Here is an 11,456-nt window from a genome sequence, read left to right on the forward strand (position 1 = left end):
CATCTAATGGAAAAGCTGAAAATTGTGAAAATTGTGCAGCTGGAAGCTGCATGCACATATTTAGGTTGGCAGCGAGTCATTGTGCTGCACTCCAGCACAACAACACTCGTGCCTGTTGATGTCATCCATCGTGTGTGTTGTTTGGAACTGAATGGAAGAACATCAGATTAGAATTCTGGGAAAATGCTGCACAATGAAAAAGCATTTGAAGCTGATTTAATGACAAAATGAAAAAAAGCTACAGTTCACTTCCACTTTTTTCCACATTTTCAGCTGAAATATGAATGAAAGAAGTGTCTTTGACCCATTGACACTGCGCTGTGTAATAATCAGCAGAGCTTCTAAGGACTTCCAGCAGAGCTTTAGATGGAGATTTCTTATGCTGGTTTGCTTCTGTATATTCAAACACTGATAGAACTTGTTTCAATTGAACATTTCTTATCTCACTCTGTTTAAAAGAAAGAGGTGACTCATAACCACTAAAACCTCTGACCACAGACAGACGTGGTGGTTAGTATTAGCCCTATTTCCTTCTGACAAGAAAGAACTGCAACATTTTAATTTATTATTTAAATTTATTTTATTTATTTATGTCTCACCATGTGGTGCATTTGAAAATCAGGACTTTATGTGGATGCATTGAAAAATAAATATTTGCAAAGTGGAAACTTTCATCAAGGAAAGCAAAAAAACTTAAATGGTTACAATGTTTCCAGTGTTGGTTTTACTGTGTGATAAACTGAACTTTTTAACTAATATTTCCATCAAAAAATGTGAATAAGCATTTCAGCTTATGACATTAGTGTTTTGTTTTTAATTGATCTGCTTTGTTTGAAATGTTGAACATTTCCTATAAGCTCAGGATGTGGGCAGATACTGTTGGTATTGAGCAGCAAGAAGCCAGACAGCATCGACACATCATGGAGATCACCTCTCTCTGCCTCATACTGTGTAAGAAACTCTCTTTTTTAAATACTGTCTCTTCATATTTCTAATCGAGGTCACTCAGTTGTTATTATATGATCTGACTTGTAAGAATTTACGTTCATTTCATTTACATGTGTTAAGAAGAATAAGATCTCGTTTAAACAGTCTGCCAGCAACGTGAACATCAATATTTAGAGACAGGCACAATCAGTTGTCATGTGGAAAAGTGTGGAACAGAGAGGAATTGTTCATGTTCTTCACTTTCCATTTCCCACCAGTTGATGATGACTCTGTCAAAATGGGAATTTAAACTGAACAAACGCATTGTTTCTAAGGTCATTAGCTCAACCACCATTGTCCTGAAGCTGCCACCATTTTATATTCATGACCTCACAGCCATCACATATAGAAATTATTTACACAAGATGTGCTACTTGCTCTGACCCTTACCCAGACTCTTCCTCCTCCTACTTAACCTTATCACTTAACTTAATCTGCTACTTATTTAAAATACTGGAAACATGGTGCCATGTACCTCAGTTCTAGGGTCTGTATCTTTTGTCTAAATCCAGCATTTTCAACAACACTACGGATGCACGTCCTTTAAAATGATGCAGCTTATAGTCTCTGTTAGCCTTGTAATTGGCCTCAAGATGACTGCTCCAGTGACTGTCAGTGTTTTCTGGCACTGCATGTTTTACAGAATCTAAAATACTTGTGCATTTTACAAAATGGCCTCTGACGTTTATCTTGTGGGAAACTTTTTTGTTCTTTTGCATCAGCACTTAGGTGGCTACATTTCATCAAAGAGTAAAAAAAATAAGGTGTCAAGCGTTTTTTACAAACACATCTTCATTTCCTTTTTGAACCACCAGCCGTGACACTGATCATCCAGCCTGACAGGTCTCAGTTCTTTCGATATGAAAATATCTCTCTGAGCTGTGCAGGGTCAGCGGACTTCAACAGGTGGACGGTCAGAAGAAATACCCCCATTAAGGTTTCTCAGCCCTGCAGGGGAGGCTTTGGGGACCCTCAGGAGTCCTCTTGCATCCTGAAAGACATCTACACAATAGACAGCGGGTTGTACTGGTGTGAGTCAGAGGACAGGAATGAATGCAGCAACACTCTGAACATCACAGTGGCTGGTGTGTTCGTCTCTTTTTTGTTGTTGTTGTTGTTTTTATACTTTACATGTTTGACAGATACAGAAATTATTTAAATTGTCTTATAAAATAAGAATATATTCTGTGCTGAACTGACCTGGGCATGTAATAATCAGGATTCAGTTACCCTACCAGTTTCAGACACATTAACTTCAGCTCGACTTTTCCTGAATTTCAGCTGGTGCTGTGATCCTGGAGAGTCCTGCACTTCCTGTGACAGAGGGAGATGAAGTGACTCTTCGCTGTTCACACAAGAAAAGATTTGATCCACAGCCTACTTCAGATTTCAGTGCCACCTTTTTCAAAGATGGTGTTTTCATCCGAATTGAGGCTGAAGGAAAGATGATCCTCCCATCAGTGAAACAATCTGATGAAGGTTTCTACAAGTGTAAACACCCCACAGATGGAGAGTCAGCAGAGAGTCTGCTGGTTGTGACAGGTGGAAACAAGATGGACTCAGGTAATAATCCATCAGTCTTTAACTAGCTGATGCTGCACCACATCTGTCTCTATAAAGACCTGTGTTTGTAACTTACGTCCTGAAAAAAGTGGAATCACCCAATCAGCTTGGTCCAACACATTGTAGAGATTTTGAGAACATGCACATAAACAACCCTGAAATCTACTGTACATATACCCATAATACCCTTCACCACATAGTGTTGTAGAGGAAAATGTTTCCATTGTTGTGCATCAGCTCTTTCTGTCCCTGTGTGTCCTTCAGTGATTGTTCATTAATCCTGACATACTGGATGTTTGTGTTTCACTTCCAGTTCAAACTACGCCCAAAACTCTTCACCTCGTTCCTCCTGACCCCGCAGCTCCTATGTCTTTTAACATGCTGATGTTTGTAATCTTGGTGTTCATCCTCTACACTATTATTATAATAGTGTGTGTGTACGCGTACCAAAGGTACACTAAAGGTAAGGGAAGTAATTACTGAATTATATATTTTCTCCGTTGAAGATATTTGCTGTTGCTCTCCATTATGACGAGGGGTCAACAGTTTAGTTGGTCGAAACTGGAGACACTGCAACACATTTGCACGTCACGACACTAGCAGATATTAACACTGTTATTTAGTATTTGTAGTTAAATCAAATAATCTTTTGTCTGTAGGTTTCATGTCCAGATGTCAAAAAAGTTAAACAAACAATTGCTTTTCTTTTAGTTTTTGCACAATTTACTTTTAAAATAATAATTAGAAGAACAAGAATTTAAAAATGATAAACTATTATTTTGCCCATCAATTCCTGACAGATCCTTTTAGACTCTGACTCCCATCATCAGATCTATGCACAGGGTTTTTACATTTACATTTACATTTAGTCATTTACCAGACGCTTTTATCCAAAGCGACTTACAAGTGAGGTACAAGGCAGCAAAAATCGAAGTCAAGGAGAAAACATCAAAACAAAGTCCTATCAGAAAAGTGTTCACAGTTCACGAGATACAAGTGCAAGAGAGCAGAAAGGATTTTTATTTTATTTTTTTAAGAGATTTAAGTGCATAGAAAGATGCGGAAGAGTTCAGTTTTCAGCAGATTTTTTGAATATTGGGAGAGAGTCAGCTGAGCGTGCAGCGTTTGGTAGCTCGTTCCACCATCGTGGGATCATTGCGCTAAACAGTTTTGCTTGGTGTCTTCTATGCGGTGCTGGGACCACCAGACGTCGTTCGTTGGCAGACCGCAGCGGGCGGGAAGGATTGTAGACTTGAATGAGTGAGTTGAGGTAAGCGGAAGCTATCGAGTTAACAACCCTGTAAGCAAGAGACAGAGCTTTGAACCTGATGCGAGCAGCTACAGGAAGCCAGTGTAGAGATCTAAAAAGTGGTGTGACATGGGTCTTTTTTGGCTGATTAAAAATGATGCGAGCTGCCGCATTTTGGATCATCTGCAAGGGTTTGATTGTGGATACCGGTAACCCCATCAACAACGCGTTGCAGTAAGCAAGACGAGATGTGACCAGCGCCTGTACAATGAGTTGGGTTGTATATTCCGTGATGTAGGGTCTGATCTTCCTGATGTTGTAAAGAGCAAATCTGCTGCCCTAGAGACTGAGGAGATGTGGTCCTTATAGCTCAGTTGGTCGTCGATGATGACTCCCAGATTTTTGGCCGATTTAGTGGGGACAATCACTGTAGATCCAATGTTGATGCTGATGTTGTGTTGCATCAAAGGTCTGGCTGGGAAGACAAGGACTTCGGTCTTGGAGAGGTTGAGTTGATGGTGTCTCTCACTCATCCAGGCTGAGATGTCTGAGAGACAGGCAGAAATGCGCGATGAGACAGTGGAACTGTCAGTGGACAGTGGACAGTGTCCGGTGGAAAGGACAGGAAGAGATGTGTGTCATCAGCGTAGCAGATGAAAGACCATGTGAGTGAATGATGGCACCTAGGGATGAATTATAGATAAAGAGGAGAGGACCAAGAACTGAGCCCTGCGGCACACCGGTAGAGAGGCTATGAGAGTTAGAAAGATGCCCCTGCCAGGATACCTTGAAGGTTCGTCCCGATAGGTAAGAACAAAGCCAGTCTAGAGCTGATCCAAAGATGCCCAAGTCAGAGAGTGTGGACAAGAGGATCTGATGGTTCACAGTGTCAAACGCGGATGATAGATCAAGTAGAATTAAGACAGATGATTGACCTGTGCCTTTTGCAGCTCGAAGATATTCCACAACAGTCAGGAGTGTTGTTTCCGTGGAGTGACCCCTCTTGAAGTCAGACTGGTTGACATCGAGGAGGTTGTTCTTGGAAAGGAAGTCTGAGAGTTGGTTGAAGACTGCTCGTTCCATCGTTCCTCAGGGTCACAAACTGTACAGAGTCAAGCCACCTGCTGTTACTCGGGGGAACTGCATCTTTGCTTGTACCGTTTCTCTTTTACTCTTACACAACCATCACACATCCCTACAAGCGTGGTGCCCAGTCTTATCAACTATCACCACTATCTAAACAAGGCACAACAATAAAAATCACCACTACATAAGCAGCCAAAACTTTTTTATTCTGGGTTTTATTCTGGGCTTTGGTTGGACCCCTCTAGCACACTCAGAGACTTGTCATTGAATCCAGTCAACTATTTTCTTGGCTTTTTGGATCGTGGTTATACAGAAAGGTGAAGCATCATAGGTTTTCTTAAAGAGCTTCCCTATTTATGGCTCATTCACTCATTCTACCATAAAGATCCGAGTGGTGGGATGTCACTGAGATGTTTGTGCTTTTGCCAGGTTCTCCTCTGACTCGTCTATATAGACTGGTCTATTCAATGTAAAGTAAGAATGCAGGAAAATGTGCAAAAAGTCATTGGGCCTGAAAACTTCAAGTCATCTACAAAAATCAACTATTGGAACCTAAACTAAGAAGATGAATAAGCTTTTTCCTGTTGCAGAAATTCTCCATAAAGTTTTTTTTATTTTACACTTTTTAACAACACACTGAATATTCTGCCCTGTTGCTCGGGGGAAAGCCATGTCCAAAAATGATCTGGACCATAAATCCATGGGTAAACTGTAACAAAATGAAGAGCAAGAAGTAAATGAAGACAAAGGTTTATTTGAAAACACATCACAGTGATTTTACACTAAACTACAGTTTTATTTGCTAAAAGCTCTGACACCGTAAAGTTTCTTGTAGATAATTGGCTCCTTTACCCTGGAGGAGTTAAACTGTTTGAAATACCAGAGTCAAGGTTGAAGAAAATCAACAAGCCAACTAATGTCACAAATGAAAGAACCTTTCAACAAGACAGCTGTAGTAAAACAGTGGCTTCTACCGAATAAGGAGAAACTGTTTATTTAAAATGTATTATAAAAGAAACCTGACCTCACCACAGAAACACTGTCTCTCCTCTGCTCTCTCTGCAGCTCGAGCCATGGCTGAAAGTGTCATTTATGATCACCTCGTCATAATTGACAATTGACTCTGTTTGGACCAAGAGGAAGCTTTCGCTCGACAGCAACAACAGAACAATTTATGATACCAAACAGCCAGTTATAATCTGCTGGGCTTTATCACAGTTATACCATCTATTAGCCCTGTTGTAGCTTTACTTACTTTTTTTAATTCATCAGGCTGCGTGATGCTGATATTGCCATAAGCTAAAGTTCTGAACCACGGTGTTGAAAAATAACTATATATAACTATATATAAAATAATAATAAACTAATATTAATAAATAATAAATAAACTAATAACTATATATAAAATAACTTAATTATATATGAATATAAATGAATAAATAAAAATCACTGAGCTAAAATAAACGTTAGATGCATATTGTTTTTCACGTGTAACAAAGTGTACTGGCTTCAAAATACCAACTAACAAGTACTTTTCTATCAGCATTTGTATGTAATTGCTTTTCAGTCCAGTGTTTGTTGATCATCTAATTTTCTAATCTATGTTTTGACCTATGTAAATGCTAACAATTACTTGATATGTTATGTGTCCAACATGTGAGCAGTTTTTCGGTCATTCTGTCCTAAACCAAGGTATTTTATGAACAGTCAGAAGAAAATTTTATACAGAATTCGTTAAACCAACCGACTGACAGACTCTTCTAGAGCCTTGAGAAATGTATATTTTTAAAAGCTGCAAAAAAACCTGTTGTTTAGACATATGACTCCACTGTTAAACAGTAAAAGTTTCTTTTTGGAGCAAACTCTGTCTCCTAAAAAACTGTGTTCCTATGCAACTAAACTGTAAATGCAATTACATTTTAGTAGCAAACGTAATGAATGATGTTTTTTTTTTTTTTTTATGAATGAAACTGTACTTTCAAGCCAAAGACCCGAGTTCGTCCAGTGTGTGGTTACAGGCAAGAAAACCACTGACGTTAGGATCAGAGAGAGAAAGATGATAAAATACTGTTTGTGTAAAAGGACCAGCCCTCGATCTTCCTCAGACCCTAACCAGCTCCTGTACCTGCCTAATCCCAACCATAAAAGGCTTTAACAACGCTGTAACATTTCACTACAGGTCTTTGGAAAAAGTCATCACGTTTGCAGTTTATTTGCATAGAAACGTCATTTTAGGACAAAGGGTTGAAATAATAGATCATCCTGCTGAAAAGTTACAGTTACTGTGCTTTCATGCTCATGCTGTTGCCATTAAACTTTACTAATTCACAATTGTTGCTCACAGTCTGGTGCAGTTTGTTTCCTGCAGAGAGATTGAGCCAATGAGCCTTTGAAGACCCAATGCAAATTCACCCCCTTGTCCCTCTCAATTAGCAGTAACACTCAGTTTTGTGCATTCCCATAGGGTTAAGTGTGACTTGACTTTCTTGTGGATTTGTGGAGCAAAGCATTAGCACTACACAGACCTTCAAAGAGGTTTTTCAGAGTCAGACTGGAGAGCGAGGAGTTTTAGAAGTCACTCAGAACATCCGATGTATCGTTAACAGCATGGATAAAAAAGACATCAATGTGTTTTCTTGGTGACTAAGCATTAAACACAGGTTACCATTGAATAATCTTATCAGTTTTGTCTTTTAGAGCCACAACAAATGAAGAAATCACTCCTGTCAATGTCTTATGACACACTATGGACAATAACTTAACTGTGATTTGAGATGAAAACAATGGGGCCCTCAAAGAGCAGCAGAATGGCAGTGGGCTCTTCCTCCCCAGGGTCACTAACTGTACAGAGTCAAGCCACCTGCTGTTACTCGGGGGAACTGCATCTTTGCCTGTACTGTTTCTCTTGCTCTTACACAACCATCACACATCCCTACAGACGCGTGGTGCACAGTCTTATCAACTATCACCACTATCTAAACAAGGCACAACAATAAAAATCACCACTACATAAGCAGCCACGGTGGAAAAGTATGAGACATATTTGAGAGATTTAGAAGAGATAATATTTAACTCTGGGGTCAACAGAGACGAATCCAACGTTATAAATATGAGTTACATTTAAAAGTAATGCATCAGCAACCAGCTTTGCAATCATCATCATTGTTTTAGTATTTACAAGATATAAAGCCTCTGTAAATTAAAATGCACAAAATTATTTAAAACATTTGAACATACAAATCAACTCCAGTGGAAACAATGCATTTAGAAACAAGAAATAATAATAAAATGAGAATCTGTGTGCACATTAACAGGGTCACTTTAACTCTTCAGGTTTCAGTGCTGAAGACAAAATCAGGAGAATGCTGACTTAAATTTGACCTCAAATACTTTGTAGAGATGCTTGTTGTGCTAAAGCTGTGATTGGGCAAGAGGAAGTTATGCAGACACTTTAGGGACAAAATGTACAAACTGTTACTACAATATTAAGTGTTTGCAATGTACAGTACTGTCCATTCAGAGTTTCTGCCCAACACTGTACTTGATGCCAACACAATTCAACTTTGTCTGGAGTTTTGGTTTAGAAACCGATACTAAAAGTACAATGTTTAAATAAATTCACATATTTTTACAGTCACCTGAAAAAAAAAAAATTGGATACAACACAAATGTATTTAAAAACATGGTTAGCAACGACTGTGGCGCGAAAACGTAGAGTGGTTGTCGACCAATCTCCCAGTTGTCTGTTCAATCCCCACCTGCTCCAGTCACATGTTGAAGTGTCCTTGACCAAGACACTGAAACCCAACTTAGTTGCTCCCGGTGAGCGTTGGCCAGCTGCATAGCAGCTCCCCCATCGGTGTGTGAGTGTGTGTGTTATTGTGAGTGTGAATGGGTGAATAAGAAGCAGTGTAAAGCACTTTGAGTACTAATAGGTAGAAAAGGTCTATATAAGTGCAGATCATTTACCATTTTAATCAAACATTCAGAGCCAGGATTTGAAACTTTTGGGTGTTCTGATTTTGCAAGTTTCCATCAGTTGGACTGTTGAAATGCTCAGTCTGTTCCATCTCCATGTTTAGGTCATTTAGTGTGTTTTCTGTAAAAAGATAAAGTGGAAAAATTAACGTAAACTGAGGAAACCTGGCTCCAAACACTAGTCCCACTCATACAGCGTTGACCTGACATGGATCTGATAATAAGATAATTTGCAGCTGTTTGGTCTCGTTGTCATGTGGTAAATAAACAGTACACACTGGCAGAACATTAACTCAGATTCCCTAACTGTCTGCCCGACTTCACCAAGAAACATCTGATTCCTGCTTTGACATTGGATGTTTGCACTGACTGTTCACATACATATCGAGAATTTATGAATCATGTGTTACACTGCTGCAGATTTCAGTGTATTAAACCAGACAGTTTAATGTGAAGAAGTGACTTACCTGCATATTTCTTACATAATGCTCCCACCAAGACAAGAGCAATGAGACCAACACCCACTCCAGCAACTACTTTCACACCATTGTTGATAACTGCAGAAACAAGTTCAACTACTGAGTTTATCATTTTCAGCATTTCACAACTTCTCTATTTTGCTGTTTTTTAACCTGCTACTTGAGGGATTTTGTGCTAAATTATTATCACAGCTGGGTGAATATTCACTAAGCAGTCCAACAGTTTGCTACTATGGGTTCTCAATTCCAAAACAGCAGTCGTAAACGTAAAGCATCTGTATCAGCTAAGGACTTACTTACCGACTTCTGGCAAGATGGTGGGCTCTGGCGTGTTGATTTTGTGTTTATTTGCAGGGCAAAAAAGAGAGAAATTAAATAAATAAGACAAAATGGTTTCCTAAATTCAAACTCTACACACAGTTCTAGTTAGTTAAAACAAATGCAATTTAATACCGTTCATGGAGATGTAAATGTGCAGATCATTAAGCCCCGAGGTCATCTGTAATGATTTGTCCTGTTTATGCAGCAACAATTTTTGCCACAGGCCTCAGTTCTTGATCCTCTCATTTTTTCCATCTATACTACATCCCTGGGTTCTATCATTCACTCACATAGCTTTAGCTATCATTGCTATGCTGATGACACACAGCTGTTCCTGTCTTTTTCACGAGACGACTTATTCTTAAAATCTGAAAAAAACAATCAAATAAAATCCTTTCTGTTCTTCCTTACACTTGCATCTCACTTATTCTCTTTGCTGCCTTGTAGCCCACTTGTAAGTCACTTTGGAGAAAAGCCAAATAACAAATAAATGTGTCACTGCAGGTCAAGGCGACAACAGAATAGAAAATCCAAAAGAAGAACGCCAATGAGATTTTTAGGAAATTTGGTTTACTAAAAAATGTTCAGCTGAATTTTACTCATCAAGTTTGCCACAAACCCGACTAAAAACAGTCAGTTTAGTACATAAAAGTTCAAAAGATATTTACTTACCACTATTTGAAATCTTTTGAACAAGGGGGTCTTCCATCACTGTAAAACAGAAACAGTAAACTAAGTGTTAGCAGGACACCTGCTGCGAGCATTAGTTACTTCAGAAAAGCAGCATTTTCATGGGCCGATCAATAGGCCAATAAAAAATAAAATGAACTCATGAGGAAGTCGCTGCTACTTACTAAGTACGAACAAGTATCTTATGGAACAAAAACATTTGGTCACATGTTACAGAGGTCATTGCTATCTTCAGAAAACGCAAATAAAACGTTTACAGACATTTTTGGAAAGACTACATCCTGCAGGCCTAATGCTGGGATTGAATACTGTATTACTGACACCCATGCATAGTATAGTAGGGTTTTATTTCATAAAAGTTGCTGCAGAGGTTTAATTCTACATGACCTTTTTTGTTATTGTTGTTGCTTTTTTTGTAATACAAACCAATTGTACATATTAGTTAAAGTCTGGGAATCATAACAAACAGTGATCACCTGATAAAAACTGCTTATGTTTATTGTTTTTGATGCTGCTTGTGTGGATGTTTAGTTAAAAACGTCACAGTGAAACACGGCACAGTATGAAACTCTGTATACTTACCATGAAGGTTAAAGAAACATGTGCCCAACAGGTTCCCAACTGGAGATTTAACAGAACATCTATACACTCCGTTATCAGACACATGGACAGGGTCCAGTTTCAGTGAGCAATTCCCTGAGGTGAGCTCATTGAGGAAAAGAGATGTTCTGCCTTTGTACTTGTGAATGTGGTCTTTGACGTCCTCTCCCTTAAGGAACAAATGGACATCGTCCGTTTGATTCACCACCCACTCCACTGTCATTTGCCTGAGGTCCTCTGGTGGCACAGTGAAACATGGTAGAATCACTGCCCTGTCAGCTTCTGCTTCCACTGTCATATCATTGCATTTTAAGTCAAACGATGCTGAAAAAACACAAATTATATTTAAGCACACGAAGCCTTTGTACAATCCACAACTAAGAACAAGCACAGTAAAACTAAAATGTAAATGACTTCTGTGGGGAAGAAATTCTAATAAAAGTTTCAATTTCATCATTTTCCTCCAAAATGTGTTATTTTTTGGATTTTCAAACGTCTTTTTT

The 11,456-nt window shown here is 38.8% G+C and overlaps 1 protein-coding gene and 1 pseudogene across 1 annotated transcript; one reads left to right on the plus strand and one right to left on the minus strand.

Moving 5' to 3' along the window:
* Nucleotides 1-214: 214 nt before the first annotated feature.
* On the plus strand, nt 215-6,676 carry LOC137137128 (uncharacterized). Its single transcript, XM_067523061.1, has 5 exons — nt 215-951; nt 1,803-2,072; nt 2,269-2,550; nt 2,864-3,013; nt 5,951-6,676. Exons 1-5 carry the CDS (start codon nt 837-839, stop codon nt 6,004-6,006), a joined length of 873 nt encoding a protein of 290 aa, XP_067379162.1. The 5' UTR covers nt 215-836; the 3' UTR covers nt 6,007-6,676.
* LOC137138018 (uncharacterized) lies at nt 3,022-4,882 on the minus strand (annotated as a pseudogene).
* Nucleotides 6,677-11,456: the final 4,780 nt, after the last annotated feature.

Source organism: Channa argus, chromosome 12 (genome assembly GCF_033026475.1).
Source record: "Channa argus isolate prfri chromosome 12, Channa argus male v1.0, whole genome shotgun sequence".
Classification (NCBI taxonomy): Eukaryota; Metazoa; Chordata; class Actinopteri; order Anabantiformes; family Channidae; genus Channa; species Channa argus.

What these genes read in the sequence shown, in the direction of transcription:
- LOC137137128 (XM_067523061.1), top strand. Translation starts at nt 837, where the DNA reads ATGTTGAACATTTCCTATAAGCTCAGGATGTGGGCAGATACTGTTGGT. An exon ending in CTCTCTCTGCCTCATACTGT is followed by an intron (nt 952 to 1,802) that starts GTAAGAAACTCT and finishes TTGAACCACCAG; the next exon opens with CCGTGACACTGATCATCCAG. An exon ending in TCTGAACATCACAGTGGCTG is followed by an intron (nt 2,073 to 2,268) that starts GTGTGTTCGTCT and finishes CCTGAATTTCAG; the next exon opens with CTGGTGCTGTGATCCTGGAG.